Source organism: Akebia trifoliata, chromosome 16, assembly GCF_017979445.1.
Source record: "Akebia trifoliata isolate Shusen 1 chromosome 16, ASM1797944v1, whole genome shotgun sequence".
Taxonomy (NCBI): domain Eukaryota; kingdom Viridiplantae; phylum Streptophyta; class Magnoliopsida; order Ranunculales; family Lardizabalaceae; genus Akebia; species Akebia trifoliata.
The window spans coordinates 50,868-66,885 of record NC_141390.1 but is presented as its reverse complement, the minus strand read 5'-3'; the positions used below and the strand labels follow the sequence as shown (position 1 = coordinate 66,885).

The window sequence follows — 16,018 nt, the reverse complement described above, 5'->3', positions numbered from 1 at the left end:
ATTAGTCCATTTACTAAACTTTTTTTTTCTTAATAGTCCCTGAACCTCATCTCACCTATATAAGGTCTTTGAAATTTCCAAAACTACCATTTTCTCATCTTCTTCACATAGTTAGGTTTTTCAATGGCGATTGGGATCATTTTCAACAATCTTTGATCATGAATGACGAATGGAGAATGACATTCTCCTAGTTTTGAACATCTAGACGTATTTTATTTATTTATTTCGATGATTTATTAAAAAAAATGAAGAATAAAGTTGAGATTCGAATTTTTTTATGATTAAGCTGTAATTTTTTATTTGCAACTATGATTTATGCATTTTGGGTGTTTTTAGGACATTTACTAGTATTGAAGTTGAAAAAACGAAAAAAATCTAATTCACATTTTCAACGTCGAGTTCACCACTTTTTATTGTTTGGTTCATCATTTAATTATTGTCTAGTGGCGATTTTTTTCTTACGAAAATATTGTCAAACTCGACAATAATTAAATAAAAAGTGGTGAACTCAACCTAAGTGGTGAGTTCAACAATAAGTCAACTTTTTTACTTAATTACAGTCGAGTTCGACAATATTTTCATAAGAAAAAAATCGTAGAACTCCACAGTAATTAAATGGTAAACTCGACGTTATAATGTGAACCATATTTTTCATTTTTCATTTTTCATTGTTTTTGCTTTTTCCAACTTCCAAACTTGATAAATTTCCTCAAAATACCTAAAATTCATAAATCATAGTTGCAAATCAAAAGTTACAATGTAAAACCAAAACATTTTGAATCTCTTCTTCATTTTTTTTATAAATAAAAAAAATACATCTAGATGTTCAAAATTAAGATAATATCATTCTCCATGCGTCATTCATGATCAAAGAACATCGAAAATGATCGACGTTCATAAAAAATGTCGCAATTGTCGTTGAAAAACCTGTGTAGAAGATGAGAAAAGGGTAGTTTAGATATTTCAATGACATCATACACGTGAGATGACGTCCAGGGACTGTTAAGAAATGAAAAGTTTACTAAATGGATTATTAAGAGATCGCCAAAAACCTACGCAGTATTTAGAAAAAAATCCCTCTGTTAAGGTTCTTTAAGTAATTTTTTCAATAAATTATTTAACTATAGAGGTTGAAGATGGTCGATTTTTAGGTAGAAAAAATAAGAAATTTTTGTTAAATGTTGAAAATGAGGGCATTTGTTTTTTAGAGCTGCTATTGGCACCCCAACTTTTACTTATTACACCCCACCCTATTAAAAACAAAGAAAATAAGTAAATGATTAAGAATAAGAAAAAGTTGGGGTGCCAATAGAAGTTCTCACTCAATTTTTTTTTCTAGATTTTTACTTTGTTTTGTTTAAGCTTATACGAGCCTGATCATAATAGTAAACTATTGAAATTGTTTTAACGAGTGTTGTAATGTTGAGATAACCAGTGTCTAAATAATTTTCCCTAATATTTTTGAAGTATTAATTAGGTTCTCATCAAATGATATCGAACCAATTCCACGTCTCAAATTTAAATCTCAAAAGGGACAATATAGAAAAATAGCTACTAGACTGCCCATGTGAAAACCAACACAAAATTAGCGAAACCCAAAAAGAGGAAGGTATCAGAGTGAGAACCTCCACACAGTATGTTACAACCTCAAAAATGCTCAACTTTCAACACCATTATCGGCTACACCGCAATATGCTTTTGACATATATATTTTGTGTTTGGATATCATGTGTATCCCCACCCTTCAGGTGGGACTAATCCCAGTCACATGCACCACCCCTTCGGAAAGTCCTACATGCATCAAGGACCGACAGGATCCTGGAAAGTTGCCCCCAAAAAATTCATAGTTTTGTGGGGTTTCTAACACTTGACCTACTCTTTAGCGAGGAGCTTAGTAAGCATGGTTTTTAAACTCGGTATCGCGTCTCGTCTCGTTCAGCTCCGATACCGAGTCGTCTCGGATGAGTTTTCCGATACGTTTGAGACGTCTCATGAGATAATTCGAAAATTTGTACATAAGATGTAAAACTCGGTCAAAAAAATCACTTTGTGAGTTGGTCTCGTTCAGCTCTGATACCGAGTTAACTCGGACGATACGTCTCAGTCTCGGACGAGTTTAAAAACCATGTTAGTAAGGCTCGGCTTTTTACTAGGCCGACATATTCATTAGGTTCATATCAAAACATAATAGAATAGTTCCAAATGCCTAACCAAACCCCAAGAGGGCTTAAAACATTCTTGTTTTGTGAACCATCATTCACCACATTTCATTTGATGATAAGATGACTCGAACTTGGTGGAGTCAATAAAAGTCAACCAGGTTTCTGTATTTTTAGTAAAATAATTTTTTATAATTTAAATATTTATTTTCTAAATGAAACTAAGAACTTGAAAAAATGAGATGACAAGTTAAACGGTTGTAATTATTTTCATATAAACATGTATTAACAAGTAATTGTAAACCGAGTTAAACGATTTATCTTGCTATAAATGACATGACTAGGATGAGTCAACTCAGTATCAGTGGGGGACAAGACAACGCAGAATTCCGAGTACTAAAACCATGCCATACAGTGCTTCAATAACAAAGCTCAGCTCCATTGGTTTACACCCACACAAACTTTAGGACTTCTGACAATGGGCGAGGCTTAAAAAGAAAAAAGGCACATTTACACTTTCAACTGTCCAAGAATCTGGAAATTATTGTTACCACATACAATGTTGGTCATCCAACATCAACATAAGTTGGGAAGGAGCCAAGTAAAGAAGTCCGTGTGAATTTCTCCCTTTAACCTCTGAGAGGAGTACTCGACCAACATATTCCAGAGATCTCCAACTGTCCATCCATGTGATAGAATCCATCCACTTACCTGTAAAGCCCAAAATAATATACACTATGGTAGTCAGATGAAAAAGGATTACTGGAAAGAATATTTCGATACACCCCATCTTTGGACGTTGAAACAATACAACAGAAACCATGAGTAAGTGAGCCATGTAACAGACCCAAGATTTATTTTCCTCTTTTGCTAATATGATGAAGTCCATAATGACAATTTTCAAGATATTCACCAAGAAATTGGGAAGGTATGGGGACAAGTAAGGTCTGATATTCCATTGTTTTTTAGGTATGTTAATGGTGAAAAGAGGTGGCACAGTACATTACCAAATAATTACATTCTAACAAAGATTTGTTTTTGGCTAAGTACATTCTACCAAAGATCTAGTAGACATTTGACATTTGGTAAATGCCAAAGTATCATAATTTGAGAAGTTGACAGCAACAAAAGAAAGTACCTGGTCTAGACTCTGCATGGCCTCGGCTCCAAATGTGTAGTAAGAGATGAAAGGTCTTAATGCCTGGAAGATTAAGAACATGAATTAACATAAAAAATTCCTAGTCAAATAAGACGATTCCAATCAATTCATAATTATCATAAGAATGAGATGTTTTCCACTCCCTTTTTCGTATTGACCACACTAATATTTTTTAACATTTCATTGGACTAAAAACGTCTTCAGAAAAGACTTGAGAAAAGTCATTCCAAAAAACTTTAAAAACAATGAGTTTCTTTGTTTCTTCCGAATTTCAAACCATGACTCAACATCCGTAGGACAAGAACATATATTTCAGCCTTGGGAAGTCTTAAATCAAGTACTAAGAGATAGATTGTCAAGTTCAAGGATGGTCTACGAACAGTTTGGAAGTACATGGAGACACATGGGTTGCGCTTGCCACCCCATCAATCCCTCCTTTCGAATCTAGGTGAATAGACCTCATCATTTATTATCCCTGTTGTGTGATCTGCTTTGGTAATGATTGCTGGAACCAGGGTGTCTTATCCGTACAAAAGGAAATCAGAACTGGTAGCCCATTAACAACAATAAGTTCCACATACTGTCCTTGTTGGTCAAATTATCCACACAAAAGGAGATCAGAACCGGTAGCCTATTAACAACAAGTTCCAGGTACTTTTATATTTTAAATTGTTTCGCACTTATAATTATGATAAAGGATCATGAGCCAATAATTATTCCACCATTGGGTGCCCTTTTCAGAGTCTACTATTGGGAAAATTCGCTTAAAAGGGTCCATAGAACAGGGTTTTTTTGTTTGGTTTTTCTTAATCGGTATAAATTTCATTAGATAGAAAAGAAAGGAGAAACTGGGACCTGGGGTTCAAGAGAAACTTTAATGATTAGGAACTAACTGAGGAGACATCTTTCCTTGATCTCTTGCATTCGTTTCATCTCAACGATAGTGAACAGGACAGGTGGGAATGGACGAGGGCTAAGGATTTGAGATTTTCTGTCAGATCCTTTCATAAGTCGCTCATCCCTTTGGCTGAGCGATCCTCCTCAAGGTTCCTCATTTGGTCCAAATCAGTTCCCTCTAAAATCTGCTTTTTTGTTTGGTTGGTATTCATTGAGAGGATTCTTTAAATGGATAACTTGATTGCTCGAGGTTGGATCACTCCAAATTGTTGTCTCCTTTGTCTGAGGGATGGGGAATCTGTTGATCATATTTTAATTCATTACTCTTACTCTTATAATATTTGGTCATTTTTCCTTGATCTATTTCGAATTAACTAGATCTTTTCTCATAAGTTCTCCTTGTTGTTAGAAGAGTGGGACAATAATGCCTTTTCCGCCAGAAAAAGATTCCTTTGGGTGATGCTTCCCTTGACTATTGCTTGGGGAGTGTGGACCGAGAGAAATAACAGGGTGTTCAATAGTAAGAGAAGAAGCTCTCACGGCGGTTTCCTGGAGATCTTGGGCCTATTGTACCTTTAGTCAAAACAAAACATAGACTTTGCGGGGATCACTTTTGACGACTTTGTTTTTAAATGAAACTCTTTATGTGATCATTGGCTTTTTCCTTTTCTTTGTTTTGTTGCTTTTTAGAGGCCATCTCGGCCTCCTTATATTTTGTTCTCCCTCCTTTATCAATATATTCCATTTATCAACAACAACAAAAAAAAGGAGGTTTTTAAGATGGATTCAAAACACAGTCGTGTCATCACAAAAAGCACATTCAATCTGCCTCAACAAGAGGGTCTTGGTCTTATATACATAGATTAGCTTCTGAAGCACAAAATACGAGAGATCTGGGAATGCATGTGGCAAGAATTCCAGTAGTAGGCTTGGGGACCATGACAATACCAGCGGAGGTAAATGACATCCTCAGCCCAGGTGCTATGGCATTTTTCAGGATTTCATTTTCATTTTCATTTTCTTAACATTTGCACAAAATACTTCACCAAGATCCAAATATAAGATTAATAATGCAAAGAAGGCGGGTGCGCAAAATCACCTGAGAAGCAGCAAGCCACTGAATCACAGCCTTAAGTTGTGGGTCTCCCCCAAAAGCACCACAGCCCCAATTCCCAGTTACAATCCCAATATCTTCTTGGACTTTCTGATCCTGGCTACTATGCTCACCAGGGGAACTTCCACTCCATTCCATCCCTGTTTCTCCTTCATCTGATCTCTCAGCAATTGAGGGAGATTCATGCAACTAAAAATTAAAAAACCAACAGTCAAGCCCAAACAAAAAAAAAATGAAAAGGCAAGAACTTGAGATGGATAAAGATATGTAATTGAAATTGTATAAATCAATCCCCCAGTCTCCATACCATGTCAGGTCATGAAACAAATCCAAAGAAGTACACCGGCAATTAAACTCTTTAAAATAATCGATACATATACATCTTTATTTTTATGATTTTTTGAAAATAGGTAAAGAAACATCAAGGGACAAGCTTACTCAGGGTTCTCACCAAAAGAACATTTCCGGCCTCACCATTTCCATTTAACCAATTGAGATGATCTCCGTCAAATTCATCCTCTTGCAAAACATTCTGGTAGTGTTGATATTTTGATTGGTCAAAAAATCCACAGAATGCCTTATTAATCTCCCTGTTGTAAACAAACATTTGGAGTGACACAAGTATATCAAATGATGTAAGATGTAAACAACATTCCCGTAACATGCAGAGCTATAGATAGATGATTACATAATAGAATAAATGAGGAACATAATTTTGGCTAAATAAAGCACCCAGAAGAGTTAGTTCCATCCATTACTTCAAACATGCACATTAGTTCAATAAATGTGTTGACCTTATACCATCTCTGGGCATTCTCCCATTGTTATGCAGGTACAACTGTCATCTCAATATGGGTAATAATACTTGCACAAAGCAAACTCTCCCAGGAGAGAGTTTCCATGGGTGTGGGTACATTTATTTGGATTTGTTTTATTATAGAAATAAAATGATGTCCTGGAAGTACTACTACCCAATGAGTGTCGTACATGGACCCTCCATACAAAATGGTGTGCCTGGATAACCTCGCTCACTTCTTCGATTTTGATTGGTAAGAACTAGCAGTTTCAAAAGTAATCTATAATGTCAAGAACTTATCATACCGGAGGAGGCATTTAACTCCATATTGTCTCTCTCTTGGGTTGCACAATGCATCTATCGCAATGATCCTGGTCTTCCGTCTCTTCATGCAATCTACTGGCTTTTTATCCAGATAATCCCCCGAAAAACGAAATGAGGAAGCATACCTATAAAATCAGAGATGATAGTATAAGCCAAGAAAGTCAAATACAATTTTACAAGTTGAGAAAAAAATGCTCCTGGAGATTATGCAGGTTGTACAATAAAATAAGTCCAAGAAACCATTATAGCAATATCATGTTCATTTAATACGCTAATACCATTCATTAATACAATCCTATGGCTTAAATATCGTATTTTGTGTATGAATAAATGAAAGTTTGATTAAAAAATAAATAAATGAAACAGTATACAAGTTTCACAAGGGCGTAAATATCTGAGGCCAAATATGACAGCCCAGATCCACTGTAATTAAACTAGATAGATTAATCCACAATCACATTTGGGGGGTAAAATAGCAAGTCTAATATGTAATGTTATGAGAGAATAGCATAACCCACGAACAAAAATAGGGAAAAATCATGCAATGGTATAATGAAACCTGCATTTGCAGAGTACTCCATTCCAAAATGATGACATTGAAAATTTTATATCAAACCCACATCTAAGCAATTTCGAGTTGTGTGCCACAACCTTAATAACTTGGATCATTTGAAGCCACATGCATGGTCCTTTTAAGGATTGGAGTATCACGAACCATGGATGTATGCAATATGTTTCCAATGCAGTTTGGCATCCTTAAGGAAGGTGTAGCAAGCTTAATACTAATGGTTGCTTGTTGAAAACCAAAGACCATTACTTATCAATGTTTTATTCCAGAATAATGGGGGGAAATTTCTTTTTGTTTATTGGGGCCTCTTGTAAAGCAAAGCCAAAGGATTGTCTCTGTTTTAAGACCTCAAATTACCAAAAATATAAACAACGATAATCTTTTATTAAAGAAAATTCAGACTTGAGCTGCCTCGCATATTCACATGCTAAATGTAGTGCGGAATCTTTGGAATCTGAAACAGGTGCTAGGCAGTTTTAATGGCTTTAAGGACATTCATGGGATGAATGTCCAATCCTGCACGAAGCATTAGGGCTTTCAGACTGTTGTGCTAATATATTTTCAACTTCTACCTAGAAAATGGCAGACTAATCTGAATTGTATTTTAATCATTCCTGACTAAAGAAAATGACTGCCTAATCGGCCCTCACTCTTTTTTGTTAAGTTTGTTGGGGCCATCTTGTCCCCTTTTCTAATAAAATTTTAACTGATTAAAAAAAAAGGCTTCAAAACCAGTCTTCACCAGCTAATCTACAAAATACTGACATCCTTGCTTTCCTTTAAAACAAAATTAGAAAAAGTAACACTAGGACCCAAGTCTTGTGTATTTCACAAATTAAACAAGTTAACAATTGTAAAATGAACTCACCCAGTATAATTTGAAAATCTTTCTGCGCCAACAATTTCTATAGCTTCATTATTTTCCATGGAAGGCAAGAAAAGAATGCCAACAATTAATTCAGGATTGATCATGAAACGGATCTCTTCCTACATCACATGACAAACACCAATAAAAAGTAAGGATCAAAGTTTACACTAAATTTTTTTTTTAAAATAAGATGAATGACCCATGTGACTTACCACAAAAGAAAAGTGACCCATGTGAGAACCAAAAGAAAAAAGAAATGTGTACATTCCAAGCAACAAAATCTAGGAACAATATAATTAAAAAGAACACTGGTAATTACATCTAATTAGATAATAAAACACGAAAGAACTCTGGCAACTCCTTCTTTTGGATAATTATAGTGTAATTTACATTGCTGATAAAAGGGGGATAACCACCATGCACAAAATAGTATATGAATTATGAAGAGCTTGACTAATGAGATTGACTTCTCAGGAGTCATCCAGGATGACAAAATCTGACACCATTTTGTTAAAAATTAGTTATAGATAACTCTTAACAACCTTTTTCTTGATTGAGGTATATGTACATTCTTCAAAAGGTCCTCTTTGACATTTTCAACAATTTCAACTCTCAAGGGCTTTCTGTCTTTATGTGCTATTCATTTCTTTTAGTCACAAATATTAAGTACAAATAATGCAAGATTCTCAAACATTCAATTGATCAAGCCAACAAACTTGATGTGGCTCACAATAGGCAAAGATGGCGAATGGTTCATTTAAGCAAACTGCAAATTGGTTCTGGTGCCAAAAGGTGAACTGGCAATATGAATGCAGAGAGAAACACTACATATGACAAATCCAAACCACGCATGCATGCCGGCACACAAGCACTCCCACCCACACATGCACACCCGAGTGTGCACACACACTCAAAAGAAAAATTCATAAAACAACCTTGCTAGTCATCATCATTATCCCCAAAGATTTGGGATTTGCCTAAACGAATCATGTTTCTCCATTCTACCATGTCCGAAGCTACGTCTTATGTTATTGAAAGAGTGTTCATATTTTCTTTCACATTCTCCATCCACATTCTTCTTCTTATGTTATTGTAATTAAGTTGAGATTTTTGTATATAATACTTTACTTATTTTGAAAGGAAAATTTTTTTTTTCTCATTCAATTCTTGATAATCGAAACCAACAGGCACCCATGTTTCTTAACGGTTCCAGTTCCACTTATTTTAGAACTGGAACCAACAAGAACAAGAACCAAAAAGATAAAATGGTTCCGGTTCTAAGTACCTAATATATTGAACCGGACCCGATCCATCGATATCCCTACATACACCAAGGTACGTGCTCTTGAATATGAGCAATCATGTCTTGTTCGTTTTATCAGTTTAAATTTTCTCAAACTTTTTTTTGATCGATACGCCCTCTTTTAATGAGTTCAGTAACTCACTGTTGGCGGGATTTGAACCCAAAGACTTTACCAGCTAAGCTAGCTGGCACCTGCTATGAGCAATTATTTCTTCTACAACTAGAGCAAACAAATACAGAGTCAAAGTCGATCCTTGATACCGATTGTAACTGAGAACAAGCACTCTTGCTAGTATTATGATTTACTATATGTCTCTCTTTACAATGCTTAGGAGTGTGGAATTACAAGCGGACAAGGTTATTAAGATTTTTCATAAAATGATAGGGATGGTAACCACAAATCCCTCTTAGCAAATTGGAAACTCATTTGTTTGTCAAAAAACAAGAGAACATAGGATTTAGAAATATAAACAATATTAACTCAACACTATTGGGTAAATGGTTTTGAAGAGGTGTTGCCACTAACTTTCGTGGAAAATGTCAGTAAGGCATAGTACAGGGTTAGTAATTTTACATGAGAAAATGAAGACGTGAGATCTTGTGGGTGAGGAGAGCAAAAAGATATCATCAAAATCATTCATGAGTTTTGTAAAAGGGTACTTATCAGAATAAGCAAAGAGAATACAGTCTGCTTCGAGGATCACTCATGTGATGCATCACCTCTTCAAGTGCAGTTTCCAAATCTATATTCCATTTCACAAAAAGAACAAGTCCATAGAAAATTCCATGATTTGGGTTGGGATCAAGTAATAATGGGACTTTGAATTCAAGAGAAACGTCAATGATTGGTATGAGTTTGCACCCAAGGTAGAGTTTTCTGAGTCAAATCGTTCTATCAATCCCGAGACTGATTTGTTTATTCTAATATTGTTATACACCATAACCAAATAAAAATACATTAATATCAAACCATTGTTCTGTTTACCAAGTTAATGAAGTAGCATATGAAGGATGGATTATACCAAGCCTCTTTTAAAAGTCATTTTTAATAGAAATTATTAAAATCAATGGTCAAACTACATACATGTTAGGATGTTCCATGAGGCATATGTTGATACATGTCCGACATGGAAAATTTCTAAAAGTTATCACTGTCGGAGGGATTATACATAAGGGATGAACCCGCTATAAAATGGATAATGCACAATCTGTCGTAGAGAACTTCGCTAACCTGGCAAAAAATGAACATGAAGGCAATCATACACAAGACCCCCCAATTTGGCCACAAAATGATTAAAAAAAATATAAGACCCTACGACTCTTGCAAATGCATTGTACAATAGAAGGATGTTTCCTTCATAGTCATAACTAGTCAGAGCAATCATCACTAGTCTGAGTGATGGTCACTTCTAAAACCCCAAAGTATTCCGAAGGTCATATTGTGATCTAAATAGCCACAAGTTTCGAGCAAAAAAGTAGAAATAATGATTTCCTCACCTCAAACCAAAAGGAGTTTATAAAATTTCATAACCAGATAAGTCGCATATGCAAAATTGTGGTTTGCTTGGTAATACCAAATTGTTGGGTATGCTCTAAAGGGCATGTACGGAAAGATCACATAAGTAACAAATGCATGCCTCATTTTCATAGCAGAATTTAAAGATCAAGGGTTTATCTATACAAAAAGTTTAAGAAACAAACCTGTACACAACCTCTATAAAGAGCGCCACCTCCGATATACTTGTTGGCAAAATCCACTTCAAGAGCTTCACTCCGCTGATCTTCTATAAAGCCTGACTGAAAAACCTGGAAAGAAGAAACCCACCTAATGAGTCATTTTAGAATAATCGACAGGGAAGTGTAAAGGTAAATCTGAATCATCGATAACATAATTATGCTTGAGATTTTTCCACATGTTACCTCAACATGACAGAGAGAAACTAAGGACTTGCTCCAAAAATCAGCTTTTGGATAAGAAACACAAAGGGGACTGTGTTCCAGAGGAAGAACTTTCCGTTCAAATGAGATGAAGCCCGTTGGCATGCACAAACATATCCTTTCAAAATAGTGTATGACACACTTTATTTTATGTTCTTGACTCTCGCTGTAATTGGGAATAAGACTCCTGAAAATATACAAGATTAAAAAAAGTAAGTCTTGCTTAAACGAATTTTTCATGAAATGAAAATACTGTTTTAAAATTAATATTGTCATATATAAAATATGAACATGGAAAGGGAGATCAGTGTTCTGAAATCTACCTAAACACAGATTTGACAACAACAAAGTAAATTTCTCGCTAGCCACAACACTGAGAAACTTTTAATAACAAATAAATAGGACTAACAGGAAGAACTAAAGTAAATAATACTAACAATTACATGCTTATCTCAAATACTTCGGTCAACAACACAGATTTTTTCCAACAACGACAACAACAATGATAACAAATAGCTTCATTCAAAGAGTCCAAAAGATGATACAGTAGAATTAAGGGTCCATTAGTTCATTGGAGCACAAATGCCAAGAATACTTCCATGGCATCCAAAAACTATCAAGGGTGATAAGGAGGAATCTATAAAATAAAACAATTGCTGTCCCCTCCCCTGTCTCAAACTTTATCCCCCCACAAAGAGCGGTTGAGATTTAATCTCACAACGCATCTCGGCAACTTTCAACTTCATTGTGTTTTCTCTTATCCTCCTTCCAGAAATACCCTCCAACTTTATCACCTTTCCTCTTTTACCCCCCTCCCCCCTCTTTCCAAGAATGCCTCTTCAACTTTTTTATTACCTTTCCCTTCTCCCCCCTTTTCCAATAACAACTCCAACTTTATTGCCTTTCCTCTTCTACCCCCTTAACTCCAAAGAGGATGTCAATGCTGGTAGGCATGGACAAACACTAGTTTATTATAAAATAAAGAATATAAGAAAGGAAGCACATGCAAATCTAAGAGGAATGACCTAAAGCATCAATATATCCCCCTTCTATAAACAAATAAATTGTGCTATGGATGGAACCAATAAAGCATGTGGGTAAACATACTCATGTTTAGGGTCATGATAATTATTGTAACTGTTACAACTGTATATTTCAAGGATATTATGAATGCCCCACAATCATATTGTCTTACTCACCAATCATTTAAAGAAGCTTAAGTTCCATCTCTAGCAGTCATGGAGAGTACATGAAGGACGTAATAGTCCAAGCTTAAAGTAAGATTTCCAACAAGATCATCAAAGCTAATTCTTTTTTTGACTCTATACCATCCTTTTGTTGATATTTTCCTTGTTCTCCCTTTTTTCACTCCTAAAGAATTGTCTTCGAAGACTTACACCCACCAAATTTGGTTTCCATCCAACATCTTGTAGTATCTTTAAAATTGCTTGACCATATTATACAACACTAAACAGCTACAGACTATAGAGCTTAGTTCAGTTTACAGAAATCTTACCTGCACATGGAACTCACTTCCTAATTGATATAATGTTGTCATTTAATAAAAGAAAATTCTATAACTCATGAATCATACATAAGATTATGTATCTCCATGAAATATACTCCACTATAAAATTGAAGGAGAGAAGCACGATTAGAAAACTTGAAAGCATATTTTTTAACAGTAGTCATACTGATTATGCTAGTTATGTGAAGATAGATCAAGGAATGCATAGAAGTATAGCCAAAGGTCACATACGCAAACAAATGATCAAAGTTGATAGCTGTGAGATGGTTGGCACCTCTATAATTGACTGGAAACAGACAAAAGAAAGAGCAAGCAAGAAGAGCACCGGTCAACTCCTGGAAAGCAACACAAAGTCACAAATCATAAGATTCAAAATCACACCATCTAAGCCATCAATGAATGATGCATATTGTATGTTAGGATGTCCTAACAAACATCGTACCACATATGATAGTGCTAATCTTTATTTGAATTGATTCATCCTTAGAAAAAATGTATAAGAGATGGTATTTTCCATCCTCTATACATTATTAAGTTGTTAAAGCAAATTATGTGTTCATGTCTCAGGCCTATCAAAGGTGCAAATTAGATACCTTATTCCTATTTAGTACACCTACACACATACCTAGCATTGTTTACATAGATGAATAAATAGGCCAAGATTGTATATCCCCCCCCCCCCCCACCCCACATTAAACGTTAAAAATAAATAAATTGAAAAATATAAAATATTCACAATTATTATCATAATTGTCAAATAAACATTACAATTCTCGAGTTTGCTTTGTGTGTCCTTGTTCGAAGTTAGGTCTCTCGTCCTCCTTTCCTTCTCTAATAAAATTTCTTGATCGATTAAAAAAAGATTTTTTTAAAATCTTTTAATACCAATTTCATTATGATTTATCATCTTTTGCATATTTAACAAGTATGTTAGATCATATAAACTCAAAATTTTGAAGAAGAAAAAAAAATATTTAAAAAGAGTATATATAGTAGAAAAGTAAAAGAAAAAGCTTAGAATGGTGTAGGAATTGTTGGAAATTATGACTTTTAAAACTTGGAGTAATTCAATGACGGAAGAAGAATAACTTCTAGACTCGAATCTAATTCAATCTCTTTTAGATAAATATTCTCCCCTACTAGTTAGAACCATAGTACACAAGGGTCAAAGAACAAATGCCTTCAAAATACAGAGAAGTCTACACTCAAGTAACTAAATCAGATTATGTATGGTCCGATTTAGTCTAAAACACTCGGGAATAAAAAAAAACTGAGGATGCCAAGAGCTTAAACTTAGAAAGAGAAGAACACAGAAATTTTCAGTGAAGAAATCTAATTTATGATTGGCTTTTTATAGCCATTGTTGTGTCTGTTGACCAAGAGTCATGATTTAATGTTTCTTGGTTTAATAGCCGTTGGATTATGTATGATCTTAGATCTAACGATCTAGATTGCATCCAATCGAAGATATGTATCTCATGTCTTTCAATCAACACCTTTTAATTAAATCGGTATGATCTAGTGGCTCTGATTGCGTCCAATCAATTGTCATTTGATCTAACAGATCTGATTGTCCATGATCGGATACCAATCATGAATCAGCACACCTGATCAGGTCCTAACTTGATTCAACGTATCAGATCGTTCTTGATCAGGTATTAGTTTGATCCATCGAATCCGGTCGGATACTAACGTGATCATCCGATGCAGATCGCACCCAATCCATCACACGTGACAGATCAATCACAACCGTTAGATGGTTTCGTACCCCGAAAACTTAAGGTTTCCCAGCTCCTCGCGACGATGAGAAATGCAAAGTGCGCCTCAAAGCGCCCAATCGCCCTTTCGCATGACGCATGTAAGACTAAACCTCATACACACAAAAAACCCAAAATCTAACTTAAGAAAAATCAATCAAATAAACCACAAAAACTGATTTTTATTTTGAAAATATTCAACACGAATAGACCTAAATAATATGCTTCAATTCAATTTTGGCTGAGAGAGAGAGAGTACCTGACTGAGAAGAACAAGGCCTGCTTCTTGCTGACCCAGCAAGCGAAGTTTATTAGTTTCAACACTGGTGGAGGAAACAAAAAAGCCCTCTTTTTTATTTCCTCCACCAACACCATCAAGAAATTGATCCCTATCGTCATTTTGATAGTGCGATTCTAACAAAGATGGCAATTGTAACAACAAATTCGCCAATTGGGGAACAATCTCTCCAAACCATTTGTTCGATTCAACACGAGACATCAACTATACAAAATTACCAATCAATCAATCATCACTACTAAATAACTAACTAGTTCGTACAAAATAAATAAATAAAACCCTAGAATTAGAATTGATTGACAAAAGGAAGAAAAGTGATTGGAGTGAGTTGAGTACCTCGTCGAAGAAAAGAGAGTATCCTTTTGCGGATGAAAAAGCCAATGGATCAGAAGATAAACCTAACGAATCTCTTAGATCAGAGATGGCGAGGAAGAGAACCTCACCACTATCAACCCTACTGTGATCAGGCCCTCTCGCCATCGATTTCAAAGCTTCCACAACTTGAGAAGGCCAGAACAGAGATGATGATCGAAGCACCAGTGGCAACAACGGAAGGATTGATTTCAAATCTTCGCGGTTTTCCATCTCTCGATCAGATTTTCCGCGGCAAATGCTTGTAGTACGGTGTACGCTACCAGTGGAGAGAAATCGAAGGTGTACTTCTACAGTTACTACAATGGTTAAAATAAAGTCTCTTACCGATACTCCCCCTAAAGTTGAAACTACTTCCCACGAACTTTTCTTTTTCAGCTTTATTACAAACTCCTCCTTCACAACATTTAGAGTATTGACTTCCTGACCCCCCAACCCCACAAAGCCCTTGTCACAAAATCATCGGGAAACGTATAATCATAAATATTTTCTTGTGTATCCCAAGGCAAATGACCTACGATTTTGTAATGGAGGCTATCAGAGGGGAGTGTCATATTATCACAACTCAAATATTTAAACTTTTAAATTAGAGTCGTGAATCATGATAATCTGACGCCACCCCCTAACATAAATCTCCCCCCCCCCCCCCCCCAATACCCTCATCACAAAATTGTTGATCATTTGCCTCAGGATACATTAGAAAAAGATTTATTATTTGACGTATCCCCAAGATAAATGATCCACTATTCTATGATGGGGACATATATCAGAGGGGGACGTCAGAAAATCATTAGTCTCTTAATTATTATTGTCTCTTTATTATTATTGTATGAGACTACTCCTTTATAACGATTGATCATAAATTGTACAAGGATACTTAAAGAGAGATTCTATTGCACACCAAATTTTGCTAACACCATCTTGGGATGTGCTAATT

General features: G+C 35.3%; 1 protein-coding gene across 1 annotated transcript; it reads right to left on the bottom strand.

Moving 5' to 3' along the window:
- Positions 1 to 2,423: 2,423 nt before the first annotated feature.
- Positions 2,424 to 15,408, bottom strand: LOC147382106 (poly(ADP-ribose) glycohydrolase 1-like). The gene is made up of 11 exons (XM_086427799.1): positions 15,046 to 15,408; positions 14,671 to 14,913; positions 12,886 to 12,989; positions 11,109 to 11,313; positions 10,890 to 10,994; positions 7,886 to 8,004; positions 6,431 to 6,574; positions 5,781 to 5,919; positions 5,315 to 5,518; positions 3,298 to 3,360; positions 2,424 to 2,870 (listed from the first exon to the last, which is right to left on the bottom strand). Exons 1-11 carry the CDS (start codon positions 15,292 to 15,294, stop codon positions 2,736 to 2,738), a joined length of 1,710 nt encoding a protein of 569 aa, XP_086283925.1. The 5' UTR covers positions 15,295 to 15,408; the 3' UTR covers positions 2,424 to 2,735.
- Positions 15,409 to 16,018: the final 610 nt, after the last annotated feature.